General features: G+C 43.8%; 1 protein-coding gene across 2 annotated transcripts in view; it reads left to right on the forward strand.

Moving 5' to 3' along the window:
• The window catches only part of LOC137429990 (calcitonin gene-related peptide type 1 receptor), a 64648-nt gene extending 51082 nt beyond the window's left edge, over positions 1–13566 (forward strand). Inside the window, exons 9-14 of one of the 2 annotated variants that reach the window (XM_078780027.1) lie at positions 625–685; positions 1627–1693; positions 10653–10871; positions 11013–11054; positions 12115–12217; positions 12357–13566. In XM_078780027.1, coding sequence (XP_078636153.1) covers positions 625–685; positions 1627–1693; positions 10653–10871; positions 11013–11054; positions 12115–12217; positions 12357–12421 — 557 coding nt within the window. In that variant the 3' untranslated portion in view covers positions 12422–13566. Of the gene's footprint in view, positions 1–624; positions 686–1626; positions 1694–10652; positions 10872–11012; positions 11055–12114 lie in introns of both variants that reach the window. The other variant, XM_068120424.2, reaches the window with a different exon arrangement.
• Positions 13567–14517: the final 951 nt, after the last annotated feature.

Below are 14517 nucleotides of genomic sequence, written 5' to 3' on the forward strand. Positions count from 1 at the left end.
TATTTGTGCTCCCATTGTTCTCATATATTTGTGCTCCCATTGTACTCATAGATTTGTGCTCCCATTGTTCTCATATATTTGTGCTCCCATTGTTCTCATATATTTGTGCTCCCGTTGTTCTCATATATTTGTGCTCCCATTGTTCTCATATATTTGTGCTCCCATTGTTCTCATATATTTGTGCTCCCATTGTTCTCATATATTTGTGCTCCCATTGTTCTCATATATTTGTGCTTCCATTGTTCTCATATATTTGTGTTCCCATTCTTCTCATATATTTGTGCTTCCATTGTTCTCATATATTTGTGCTCCCATTGTTCTCATATATTTGTGCTCCCATTGTTCTCATATATTTGTGCTCCCATTGTTCTCATATATTTGTGCTCCCATTGTTCTCATATATTTGTGCTTCCATTGTTCTCATATTTTAAGTAGGAGATTAGAAATAAATGGCTGTACTTGGGTACAAAACAACGCATACTTTAAAACACACAATAATAATCTCTGCAGGTCCTATTTGAGTGTCTCCTTGTGGAATTCAGGATTGTAAGAGGTGAAGAGTAAGGTATCATACTGTAAGAGGCATCTTACTCTATTTGGGGAACGTGCTGTGCATTTTCTCAGGATTTCCTGTGATTCCAGCTGTCATTCATGCCATTGCAAGGTTGATTTACTTCAATGACTTGTAAGTTATATTTTCATCTGTCTTCTTACCTTGCTTTCGTGTGTGTGGTGAGTGTGTGTGTGTGTGTGTGTGTGTGTGTGTGTGTGTGTGTGTGTGTGTGTGTGTGTGTGTGTGTGTGTGCATGTAAAATTCATTACTTGCTGTATTAAACATTATTTTCACCCTATTCCCACTGATTTTAAGTAAATGTATGCAGGATGGAGTGATACTCATGTGAGTATTCACGTCTTAATACTGTGCGAATAACACAAAATACAATACATTGTCTATGTACAGTGGCTTAACACATCTCCTTGGGGAAGGTACTGATACGTATTATTATTATTGTTATTGTTATTATTATTACTAGGGCATTGCCCGTACTATATCTATATCTAAAATTATATCCCCCCCCTCTATTTACATGAAATGGTTTGGTCCAAAGCGAACGGCTTGCGAGTGGTGACAATCCCCCCCCTCTATTTACATGCAATGGTTCGGTCCAAAGCGAACGGCTTCCGGAGTTTGGTAAAGAAATCGCCATCGCGTACACAAACGCGCAGGAAAGCGAATGAATCGCAAATTCGTTTTTATCAGTTGTAAAACATAGCTTAACGCCAACATAGTTTGCAAACGTGAAATAAATGAATACGCTCTCAAATGTGCCATCCGAGGCAGAGTGTGCCCGCCACGTTCGGCAAACGCGATCGTTCGCTGCTCTGTGATTGGTTGAATCGTTTTTTGGACATAGCTCGGTAAGTAATTGTCCGATTAATATGAAACCTTGAAAAGGCACATCCTCGGGTCCCCAGCAATATACCTGGCAAGTTTCAAGTATATCGGACCCGTGGTTGTCGAGAAACAGCGGTCACAGACAAACACACAGACAGACACACACACAGAGATTACTGGAATTATAGATAGATTACTATTATTTTAATACTATCAACTTTATATTGCAGTTGCTGGATCAGCACAAACACCCATTTGATCTACATTCTTCATGGAGCTTCTGCTCTGGCATTGGTGGTGAGAGATATTTATAACTCGTCATTATTTATACAGGTGTTGAGGCTCATGGAAGAGCAGAATAACAGGGTAGGGAATAGGGGGTGGGGCAAAAGGTCGACAGACACAAAATGAGAAAGAGGGGAAAAATACGACAAAAAAAATATATGAATGCACCACAAAACAAGGGAAGCAATTGCAGATGAAGAGCAGGAAAATATTCTCAGAGGTTGTGGTAAAGCTCAGTTTAAAAATGTACATCCAGCTTAACATTCAGTATGTAATGTGTGGAGTCTGCGAAAGACACAGAGCCCACAAGCAGTCATCTGCCACCTGCATTCTGAAGGCCAACCAGCCAACATTTTCAGCAAATGCCAGCCCATCACTTTGGAATCAATTAATTGATGTGTTTCCATCTCACTGGCCTTCATCAGCATGGAATGGATAAGCACAAAATTGGGAGGATGTGTGGCAGGTATCAACAGTTAGTCAGAACCTGTGCAGCAATTGCTGGTGTGAGACGAGGGTTTACGATCACCATTCCAGTGAAGAGGTACCATTTGATATTCATACCATATGTACCATATAGGAAAGCTGCTTCAGCCTCTGGGCTGAGGTGCATGTGCACGTCAATGGGACAGTCTTATTGGACTGTGTACTTTGGCTGTGTGGTCAAAGTGTGCATTTGCAGCTTTGTTGCAATGTTTGATTTTTACGGCGTAGCCAATAAGGCAAAGCCGTCTAGAACAGTGTTTGTCTGTCCGTATGTATGTATGTATGTATGTATATATGTATGTATGTATGTATGTCCCCTCAAACGTCCACCAATCAGAGTTGAGGATCTGGTCACTTAACAGGGGTGATGTGATGTCATTACGGCAGTATGACGACTGACTCTACACACCGCCATTTTGATTTCTATGCCGTTCAGGCCGGACATATCGTTGAACCTGTCATACATCACAATCTGCATGCTCTACCTTTACCTTTTTCATTCAGTGTGAAACACAAACAAACACGTGAAACATATGAAGCAAAACAAGTGAAAATAAGGATCTTTTATAACACTCGATTGTTTGTTATTGTGGCTGTGGTTCTGGTTGTTGTTTGTGGGTCCCTCTGTGTAGTTTTATATATTTTCTATTGCTTTGCAAAATATCACTACCGTATATATAATTTTGTATGCTCGTTCCCTGTCCTTCTAAAGGGTTTCTACTTTTGTAGAATAATACATGTTTCTGTTCAAACTGCTGTGTGAATAAACCATACATTAGCGCTTCTTCCTCTTCTTCACACTCACAAAGAGGTTTTTAGAACAGGTAAATTCGTGATTAAACAAACGATTTTTTTTACGGCGTAGATGTTTGGTTCCTGTGTTTACAGCGTTTGTCTCTCCATATGTGTGTATGTCCCTCACATATTTATCCTACACCTTGGGGGAGTTTTATAGCCGACAATTACGCTTCTGAAAGGTAGAATGTGATGCCAATTTGGCTTTGCCAGTTGTTTTTTTCAACACGCTTTAGGGAACGTTCAAATATTACGTCATATACCTGGTTGGGGCAAATTATCACACTTCATGATTGGGGGGAACTGAAATTATGACAACAGGGTGATGATATATGATGGGGGGAAGGGGGGGGGAAGGGTTGCATGCCCCCCAGATCATATATCATTAAAACTTTAATTAAGGGCTCTTCAAACATTGAAGCATTTCCTATGACTGCCTCCAACCACCCCAAGCCTGGTGTTGGCTTAACGGTTAGGGTGGAAGGCTTGGAATCTTAGGGTCCTGAGTTTGAATCCCTGTAAGCTGTTGAATTAACACCAGGTGGGGTTGACTCAGCCTGTCACCCTTCTGAGGCAAAATGAGTACCAACTCAATGGGGCCTCTCTCAAAGAGGTTGGTGGCAGGATTTTTACTCCAGCCGCTGTAAAACACCTCATTCCATACTGTTACATATTTATGTGAATGTATGTGAATTACCATTCAGGTCTTTGCTTATCCATGTGTAATAGATTAAGGGTTGTTGTGGTTGGAGGGTCAGGAGCCCTTCTGAAAAGCGTCCGGAAACGGAAGTGACCGGAAACGGAAGAGCAAAAGACACGAGGAAGAAAGCGACGAGTAGTATTCTTCCTCGCCCCGCTCCGACGAAAGGTGGGATCGACCTTGCGCTGCGTGGAAAAGCGGCGTTCCGAAGCCCGTATGGCGAGAGGAGTTACCGGGACGTGTACCTACCCGGTGGAGACGTCAAGTTGACGTGGGGCCGTGCATCGACCCCGCGTCTGGCACCGTTCGCGGCACCGTCTAAACAGACGCGTACGGGTCGCACTTTGGGGCCTAACACGCCTTGCAAGCGGCGTGGGGCTTTTGGCTTGCTTTACCGTACCCGCTTCGCGTGGCCACGAGGGGCTGCAGCCACGGTGCCTGGTACGATACCTGCCCGGTGGAAACACGTCCACCCGGGGTTCGTTCAACCGCCCGAGTGCGGCGACGCCGACCAGCATCTCGGTCAGGAGGGGCCCAGAGACATTGTGAGGGGAAGAGACCAAAAGGGGGTCGTGAGTACAGAAGTGGACACACATATATAAGATGGCCATCTTAATCATATAGGGAATTGATTGTGGATTGGGAATTGTTGATGGTTGTTTGTTGTTGATTGCTCGGGGAAAATCTCCGTGATTGTATCATTGAAATTGTATGGTATCATTACCATTGAAATATATCCTGGAACATCAGTTGTCTCTTGGGTGGAATTCATAGGGATTGCGTGGCGAAAGCGCATATATAATACAACTTGCTGGCGAAGGTCCTCTCACGGTTCGGGGGTCACCGAGACCAGGAAGTCACCGAGGGGACCACGTAACAGAATTGGGGGCTCGTCCAAATTACGTACGCAATTGGGTCTACGTCCGGGATCTAAAAGTGTATGTGTATAAAATAATAAAATAATATTTTTATTAATTAAAATTTATTAATTAAGTATTAATTGGAAAAATTTTGGGGAAGTTGGGGTAAAGTCTTGGGTGAAGGTTAACAGGTGTTAACGATAGTCACCATGGCGTTTGTGGCACAGAACTTTGCGGTAACACCGAGTGAGGCACAGTTCCGAGCGTTACTAAAGTCGGACCTCTTGAAATTGGCCAAACATTTTAACTTGGAGGTCCGAACTAATTTGAGGAAGGCAGAGTTGCAGGCCACGGTGATACAATCTATGGTGGGATTAGGAACATGGGACGAGTTAGCCTGGGAGTGGCTACCCGAAGAACCAGAAGACGTTGAGCTCCGGAAACTGGAGTTGCAATTACGGAGCCAGGAACGGATTAAAGAAGAAGAAAGGAAAGCAGAAGCGAGGAGAGAAGAGAAACAAGCAGAGGAAAGGAGAGTGGAAAGAGAACTCCAGGAAAGGTTAGAAGGGAGAAAAGCAGAGGAGAGGAGAGCTGCAAGGGACCTCGAAGCAGAGGAGAGAAAAGCGGAAAGGGAATTAAAGGAACGTGACATGGAGCTTCAGCAAGAAATCAAATTCAAGGAGCTGGAGTTAATGAGAGAACGGGGAGAGGCACCACCCTTGCTGACGGGGTCGACACCTAACCAGAAAACCTGGGATGTGGGCAGACATGTGAGGCTGGTTCCACCGTTCAGTGAAAAGGAAGTCGCGAAATTTTTTCCACACTTTGAGAAAGTGGCTCGACAATTAAACTGGCCGGAGGAGGCCTGGACCATACTCGTGCAAAGTGTGCTGGTGGGGAAAGCTCAGGAAATTTATTCGGCGCTACCAATGGACCAATGTGCAGATTATGAGGTACTGAAGAAGCACATCCTCAAAGCCTATGAGTTGGTTCCGGAAGCTTACAGGCAAAAATTCAGGAATGCCAGGAAGAGGGAGAGTGAGACCCATGTGGAGTTTGCCAGAGTGAAAGAAAACATGTTTGATCGGTGGTGTGAGTCAAAAGGAGTCGGGAAAGACTTCGAAACATTGCGGGACTTGATCCTGGTGGAGGAATTCCAGCAGTGTGTCCACGAGGACATCAAAGTGTACCTGCAGGAAAAGAAAGTACCAAAGTTGTGGGACGCAGCCACCATGGCGGATGATTATGCCTTAACCCACCGAATAGGGGTCCACAAACCTAACTCCTCGCCTAGACTTCAGCAGGGGAGTTATGGAACACCCGGTGCGGAGAACGACCTTACATGGCGGCGGCCTCGAGATGATTATGGGGACAACTATGATACCCCACCTGTTCGAAATCAGAGGGATGCGGGCCCAAGACAAACTTATAGTTCGGGGGGCCCGAGGCAGACCACGAGTTTTTCCTCCGGGCCTACTTGCGCTTTTTGCAAGAAACCTGGACACTTGATGTCCAGTTGTTACCGCATGAACAAGGAAAACCCAGAGCGGAGTCCGACTATTACGACTCCAAATGCAATGGCCATTGTGAGAAATCGCCATCAAAAGGGTTACCAACCATTTATTTCAGAGGGGTTTGTGTCACGGGATGGAGCCTCGACTAACCGGAGACCGGTTAGGATATTGAGGGACACAGGGGCACATCAATCTTTAATGCTTGAAGGCATTTTGCCATGGTCCGAGGAGACGGCAACGGGGAATAGTGTTCGTTTACAGGGGATCGGGGGCGGTGTTAGTGCTCCACTTCATGTCATCCATTTGGAGTCCGATTTGGTGTCAGGACCGGTCACCGTCGGTTTACAAGCCACGCTTCCTGTAGAGGGTGTCTCTGTGGTTATCGGGAATGATTTGGCCGGGGGTCAAGTTTATGGTAACCTGAGGGTTGGTAAAGAGCCCAGCAGGGAAAATAACACCACACCAGCTCGGGATGGCGACAAAAGTGCCAAGTTATTTGTAGGGGGACTGAACTTCAAAACAGAGGAAGAAGTTCTGACCTCTGTCTTCAACAGATATGGGCCGCTGGTGGAAGTGCGGTTGGTAAGAGACTGGGAAACTCAACAGTCAAGAGGGTTCGGCTTTGTCACGTTTGCCAGCACAAAAGACGCCAGAGAGGCAGAGAAGAATTGGAATGGCAAGGATTTAGAGGGTCGGACCATAACAGTAGGGAAGGCATTTCGTAGGCGTCGAGAGGTCTACAGGAGAGGACAACTGGGCGGTAGTTTTGGTGGTGGCCGCAATCAATATTATTATGGAGGCTCCCTGAGTTACGGCTGCTCCCGAAGGAAGGATTGGCAAAGTAGTGGCCGAGAAGGAGACCGCTATTCATGGGACTACAGGGACAAGTGGTCCCACCCTAATTATTAGGGAAGTTCTGAGAAGTTGAAGCACTGAATGCGGCGGAGCCGCCGAGCCAAGATTCCTACACGAATTAACCGTGAACGCCGTTCCTAAAGGCGTCCATGTAGTGAACTTTCATGCACGGACTAACCGTGAACTCCACGTTCCTCAAGGCGCCCATGTAGAGAACTTTCCTGCACGGACTAACCGTGAACTCCGCGTTCCTAAAGGCATCCATGTAGTGAATACTCGGCTTGGCCTCCCGGAAAAAGTGCTATCGAGTTGCTTAACTTTGGATCTTTGATCAACCCCTTAACCTTCATTCACAAGAAACTGATGGTCAAAGTCAGAGGGTCATGAGATGGAGTTTGATTTGGCAGGGACAATGTCGTTGCTGGTGCTTAGTCCAGAGGGAGTAATCTGGAGGGGGTGTGGTGAAATGTTGGTTGCTTTATTTTTAAGTGATAACTGTGCCCGGGGGGAACTGATAATGTGGGGGGGTTGAGTTATCTGGTTTGTTTCTCCAAATTGGCCGGCAAAGAAAGTTTTCGCTGGGTTCAAACTTTCTTTCTTGAAGGGGGGGAGTGTTACATATTTATGTGAATGTATGTGAATTACCATTCAGGTCTTTGCTTATCCATGTGTAATAGATTAAGGGTTGTTGTGGTTGGAGGGTCAGGAGCCCTTCTGAAAAGCGTCCGGAAACGGAAGTGACCGGAAACGGAAGAGGAAAAGACACGAGGAAGAAAGCGACGAGTAGTATTCTTCCTCGCCCCGCTCCGACGAAAGGTGGGATCGACCTTGCGCTGCGTGGAAAAGCAGCGTTCCGAAGCCCGTATGGCGAGAGGAGTTACCGGGACGTGTACCTACCCGGTGGAGACGTCAAGTTGACGTGGGGCCGTGCATCGACCCCGCGTCTGGCACCGTTCGCGGCACCGTCTAAACAGATGCGTACGGGTCGCACTTTGGGGCCTAACACGCCTTGCAAGTGGCGTGGGGCTTTTGGCTTGCTTTACCGTACCCGCTTCGCGTGGCCACGAGGGGCTGCAGCCACGGTGCCTGGTACGATACCTGCCCGGTGGAAACACGTCCACCCGGGGTTCGTTCAACCGCCCGAGTGCGGCGACGCTGACCAGCATCTCGGTCAGGAGGGGCCCAGAGACATTGTGAGGGGAAGAGACCAAAAGGGGGTCGTGAGTACAGAAGTGGACACACATATATAAGATGGCCATCTTAATCATATAGGGAATTGATTGTGGATTGGGAATTGTTGATGGTTGTTTGTTGTTGATTGCTCGGGGAAAATCTCCGTGGTTGTATCATTGAAATTGTATGGTATCATTACCATTGAAATATATCCTGGAACATCAGTTGTCTCTTGGGTGGAATTCATAGGGATTGCGTGGCGAAAGCGCATATATAATACAACTTGCTGGCGAAGGTCCTCTCACGGTCCGGGGGTCACCGAGACCAGGTAGTCACCGAGGGGACCACGTAACAATACACACAGTGGTGTTTGTCGGGATGGTGCTGAGGTCACTTTGATAGTGTTGACTAACTGACCAACATACAGAATAAACCGGTCTCAATGCATCTCTTCACTTCCATGGTGACAGACAGATTAGAGACTTAGAGTACTTAAAAATAATTTAATAATTACATTATTTGCTAACCGGTATCTCCACCCAGGTCATACTATCCTCTTCAACTAAAGTATCAAACAAGCCCGGCTACACCACTGTTAGACTTTTGGGGTTTAAAAAAAATCTTCTTTACTATAAAAAGGCTCTCTCAAGTTCGGATGAAGGCCAGTGAGCCAGAAACGCCTCCATGTATAGATTCCCAGGTGAAGGACCGGCATATATTTTTTGCATAGTCGATGCTCGTGGAAGAGCTGGCACACATAACTGATGCAACATAACAAAAGGAACAACAGAAAGAGAATATATAAAGAAGTGCGTATATATATACATATATATATATACAGAGAGAGATATAGATAGATAGATAGAGATAGATAGATAGAGATAGATAGAGATAGATAGAGATAGATAGAGATAGATAGAGATAGATAGAGATATAGAGAGATGTATTTCTCAGGGTTAAAATACAGCGTGAGCTATTTAGCTATTTCTGGTTTTAACTCCCTGTAACTCTGCATGGTTTCCATCATTTTGAAGCAGTGTTTTCAACCGCAATACTCCAAGACCCTTTTCTGTCAACGTTTTCTGTTCCAATCCGACTGCACTTTCAGCAAAAGCTGCTTGAATCCGCCCTTCCAGGTCTTCAATGTTTCCTGGTTGAGTTGCATAAACCTTGCCCTTTAGAAAGCCCACAAGAAGAATCACATGTGTTAAGGTCTAGCGAACGAGGAGGCTAGGGCATATTGGGTGAACTGCGACCAATCCACCTGTCGGGAAAAGTCTTGTTCAGCCATTCGCGGGTCTGGAGACCACAGTGAGCACATGCAATTTCTTCTTGGCGGACTTTATTGAGGGCAAGGGCAAGATTTACGCAACTCAACCAGCGAACATTCAAGACCTGAAAGAGCAAATTCAAGCAGTTTTGCGAGAAATTACAGGCGAAATGCAACAGAAAATGGTCTTGGAGTAGCGCGAATGGAAATCATGTCGAAATTCATAACTAATTGTTTACACTTCTGAATTCAAAAAACATTTTCACCACAAAAACTTGAAATATGTTCCTATATCCTGTAAATATTTTGTTTGATTTCATTTCTTAGCAATGGAATTACAGGGTTCAAAACTGGGAATATATGAATGGCCCACCCTGTACATATTCCATTAGTTTGACAAGTTTGAGATTTGCCAAGGTCAAAAGAGAGGGAAGAGGCTGCTGCCTGTACCAGAAGGATAAGGGATGGCAGAGGGTGGAGTCATCAGCAAAGAGATGAAGGGGATTTTTAGAGAGTCAAAGAGATCATTGATGAAGATTAGGAATATGATGGGGGCCTGGAACACTGCTTTGGGGCACTCCAGCCTTGACCGAAAGAGAATATGAAAGGATTCCCTTGAGAGCCAAACGTTGACTATGAGAGTGAGGGAAGTCAGAAACCCAAGAGTAGAGTTCGCCTTGGATGCCATCGACAAACAGTTTGGAGAGCAAGGTGGGATGCCAGACTGTATCGAACGCTTAAGATATGTCCAGAGAGACGTCTCTGATCTCATGTCTTGAGGGCCTCCATCCATTTCCTTAAACAATGTTGGCTGGTTGACCTGTGGACCACAGGAAGTAACTGACACTGCTTGGGTGCAGTGCGCGTTCCTGTGTCTCTACCCACTCTAGACTGTATGTTAAGCCGGAAGTACCTTTTTATTTATAGAAATCTTATTTCTCAGCTGCCTAAATCCTTGTACACTGTGTAAGGGATGCCTACAAAGGGTCAATGTGTGGCAGACACCCCATTGGTTAGGACTCTTGCAGCAATTGCTGCTCTAAGACAAGGGTTCACAGTGATCATCACAGTGCAGAGGTACCAATTTGATATGTATGCTCCTGATCACATGACCTGCCATTTAAGGTGGTCCATGGTACTGAGCTGAAAAGTGCAGTTTCCTCAACTTGAAAGGTAGTTTGGATAATTATTATTGTGATACAAAGTGTCAATCTGTCGGCTGAATTTCCGCACCAGTCAATCAGTTTAACATAATATCATCACTCTGTACCGATGGGCCTTGAGCCAACCAACTCAATAACATCACCTTGTTCTGCAGCTGAACGTTTTCTTCTTACTGAACATTGTTCGAGTTCTTGTGATGAAGCTTCGTTTGACCCATCACACCGAGTCCCACATGTATATGAAAGCTGTCCGTGCCACTCTCATCCTACTTCCATTGCTGGGAATCCAATACATCGTAGTGCCCTGGGTGCCCAAATCTGCGGATGTGGCATATATTTACGAAAACATTGTCACTACGTACCTGAACTACCAGGCAAGGAACCAATGAACGTTTTAACGCAATATTATTAATATAATATACGTTTGCTGAAAGTCATCAGTGGATACCACATCACCTGCTTTTGACAGAACTTTTAGCCAAATGTAAGGATTATTCTTCTTCTTTACTTTACAGGGCTTATTGATTTCTGTGATATTTTGCTTCTTCAATGGAGAGGTGAGTAATATTCCTTGTTCGAATTAAAATGGAAATAAAAATTCAAATTTGTATTTTGCTTAAAAAAAATCACTGCAAGAAACAAAAGGAAGTGTATGGTTAATGATCACATGATCGGTTTCGATAGAGTAGGTGGATCAATTGAGTGAAACACATCAGCATCCCAATGGACACTTGGCTTTGTGATTTGCGATGTAGACTTGCCAAAAGTTTGTGAGCATAATAAAACCAGTAGTTGTACCTTGTTCTTGAGTTGTATAATTTGTTCGATCATGTGACCACCTACTCTGTCAGGAATTTGACAGCTACCTTAGGTTAGACCATCATAACTGTATTTGTGATGGCAAGCAGGATGCTGGGCAGGGAGGATGTAAGTAGTGGATCAGTACAAGGATTGTTATCATTTATACCATAAAATGGGGTGAATATGGACAGCAAGGTGAATAGGGACAGCAAGGTGAATAGGGACACAAACTGAAAAAAAGTTCGGAAACTTTTTTCGCTGAAAATTGATAACCATACTGATTTGTTGATATTTGGGTTGAAAGTGTTCTCTTCTTTTTTGAAAAAACCAACTTATAGTCCCTATTAACCCCACATATGGGTTAAATAGGAATAAATAGGATTTTTATGGCTGTCCCTATTCACCCCGTTTTACGGGGGAATAGGGACAGTCACTAATACAAAAAAAAATAAAAAATCTCTGATAGAGATGTATAAAATAATGAAGCGCACAAACAAAATAAGTGAAGAAGAGTTTTTCAGGACAATGGACAATGACAGGACCAGGGGCCACAGCCTGAGAGTAAGGAAGATGAGAGTTAGGATATTAATAAGGCAGAGGTCTTTCACTCAGAGTACTTAATGCATGAAATGGCCTCCCTGGAAAGGAAGTGGCAGCAGAAACAGTAGATAGGTTTAAACTGGAATTAGATAGGTACCTAGAAGCACCAGTTGTTGCGATGCAAAACTTTCTTATACATCTTGTAAAGCATGGCATATCCTTATATCTGTAAATGTATTTTCCTCGATCTTAATGTTGGCCTGTTAAACCTGGCAGGTGCAGACCGTACTGAAGCGCCAGTGGAGACAGTGCCACAGAATGGCCCACCATCGTAAAAAAGACACCAGCAGGTCGGCCTCGTGCACAGGGACGTCACTAAGTGAGACCACTGGTTATACGAACACATACAGCGACCTATCCAATGGAAAACAAGCTCCTGATGTAATTTGCCTCAAATATCAACCATTCCAGGTGTAGTACACCAGCCGGTCGGCCTCGTGCACAGGGACGTCATTAAGTGAGACCACTGGTTATACGAACACATACAGCGACCTATCCAATGGAAAACAAGCTCCTGATGTAATTTGCCTCAAATATCAACCATTCCAGGTGTAGTACACCAGCCGGTCGGCCTCGTGCACAGGGACGTCACTAAGTGAGACCACTGGTTATACGAACACATACAGCGACCTATCCAATGGAAAACAAGCTCCTGATGTAATTTGCCTCAAATATCAACCATTCCAGGTGTTGTACTCCAAGCCGCACGGCTCTGGTGAAATAACTCATCAGTCCTAAGTGGGACTTGGACTTGAGAAGCAAGAAAAGTCTGTGGGACCCACCGGAGGTATCCTTGAGGCCCAGAGATAAACTGTTTATACTGTATTTGAACGTTCCATGATGCTGCTGAGCAAGTTCTTGGTGCTTTTGAGCATATTGGTGTCCACGCTTTGTATGACAAAAGTTTCCTTAACGGTTTTCTCCACTTTCTTGTTTGTAATGGTCACTGTTACGTTGCTCTCACGTGCCATGGCCCTGTGCCTCCTAATGTTAGTGCCAAAAAAGGACAAATAATAATAATAGCGACAAATGTTCAATGCATTATAACAAACACATGTGTAAGTTTACTGCCAATTGAAAATGTATGAGCGGAGTTTTATTCCCATTGATGAATTGCAAAAGAATGTTAACAAATATAGCGATTAGTTCGTCATAATCATTATATAGTGTTTTGGTGTCTAAATAATGTATATAGTGTATGTTGGCGAATTGTTTTTGTTATTTTTTACTTTGTACTGTAGATCAGGAACTCTTCACGACCTATTTTTAAACTTACGATACTTTATAAGATATGTTTTCTATGATTGTACCTCTACACTGTAAATAACAACATTTGTGATCTTTGAATTATTTAGTATTTTGTGTGTAAACGAACTTGATGTTGGTGATAACGGTTTCCACAACACCGAGTGGTCTTACCGAGGCTGTGGCTGCCATATGACAACAACCAAACATCAAGGAAAGTTCTAAAGCCGAAGTTACGAAGTAACCAGTACTATGCCAATGGTCATTGACTGCAGTCAAGCTGGTGGATTCTGATCAAGAGTTGGCACACATTGTACTCGCACCATTAATGGTAAATGTCCCCTGTGGTATGTACCCAAATGGTCCTACAAATTGTAGGGAATGCATGAGAATCATGTGCTAAGTAAACATTGATGGAATGAGTTTCATGGATATTCTATGTGAATTTTCAGCCATCGTTGTGGTCTTAGGTCCGATAAGAGTAAATATAACATTTTAAGGACAATGAGAGGTAACAAAAGACCTTTTTAGCTCATAAGACCATTCCATACGCTCGTATCATACAACCCCTTCCCACCAAATCCCGATATTCACAAACATCCTTCCATTTGTAACCACGAGAAGCTGCCAAAGAAACCACATCTATGGCAACATACCTGGAAAAATGTGTAATTCTACAGGTTATTAATTTTCTTCTACATAAACTGTTTCAAGTTTTAAGAAGGAACCCGTTTGTATTGGAACTCCAAATGCTATTGCATAATATTGGTACATTGTAATTAGCCTGTCCTTGCATCATGTGATCAAGATTGCCCCTTGCATCATGTGATCTCAGCAGGAGACCGTTTTGCAATCTCGTGTGTTTGTGTGTGTGTGTGTGTGTGTGTGTGTGTGTGTGTGTGTGTGTGTGTGTGTGTGTGTGTGTGTGTGTGTGTGTGTGTGTGTCGCCGGGCCATAACTTTGTTTTACCATTTCAGCTTTTGTCATCAGATTTTCAACAAATCTTTATTATGAGAATATGGAGAAGACAAATTAATAATTCGGTAAAAAGGTCAAAAGTCAATGTCACATCAAGTCGTCAATTTTCACCCAATTGACCTAAAAAAAAAAATGCATAATGGGTCACTGAATTGGTTCACCAATTAAAAGTTAGAATCCGATTGTCTTTTTAGATCAAAAGGTCAAGGTTGCATAAAATCATTAATTTTCATCCGATTGACCTGAAATTTTAAGAATTTGCATATTGGTTCACTGAATTGATTCACAAATCAAAAGCTAGAAGCTGATTGTTTTTATAGCTAAAAATATCAAAGGTCAAGGATGCATAAAATCATCAATTTTCATCCAATTGACTTGAAACTTGAACAGGGTTTG

This window comes from Myxine glutinosa, chromosome 6 (genome assembly GCF_964187855.1).
Source record: "Myxine glutinosa chromosome 6, kmMyxGlut1.1, whole genome shotgun sequence".
In the NCBI taxonomy this organism is placed as follows: domain Eukaryota; kingdom Metazoa; phylum Chordata; class Myxini; order Myxiniformes; family Myxinidae; genus Myxine; species Myxine glutinosa.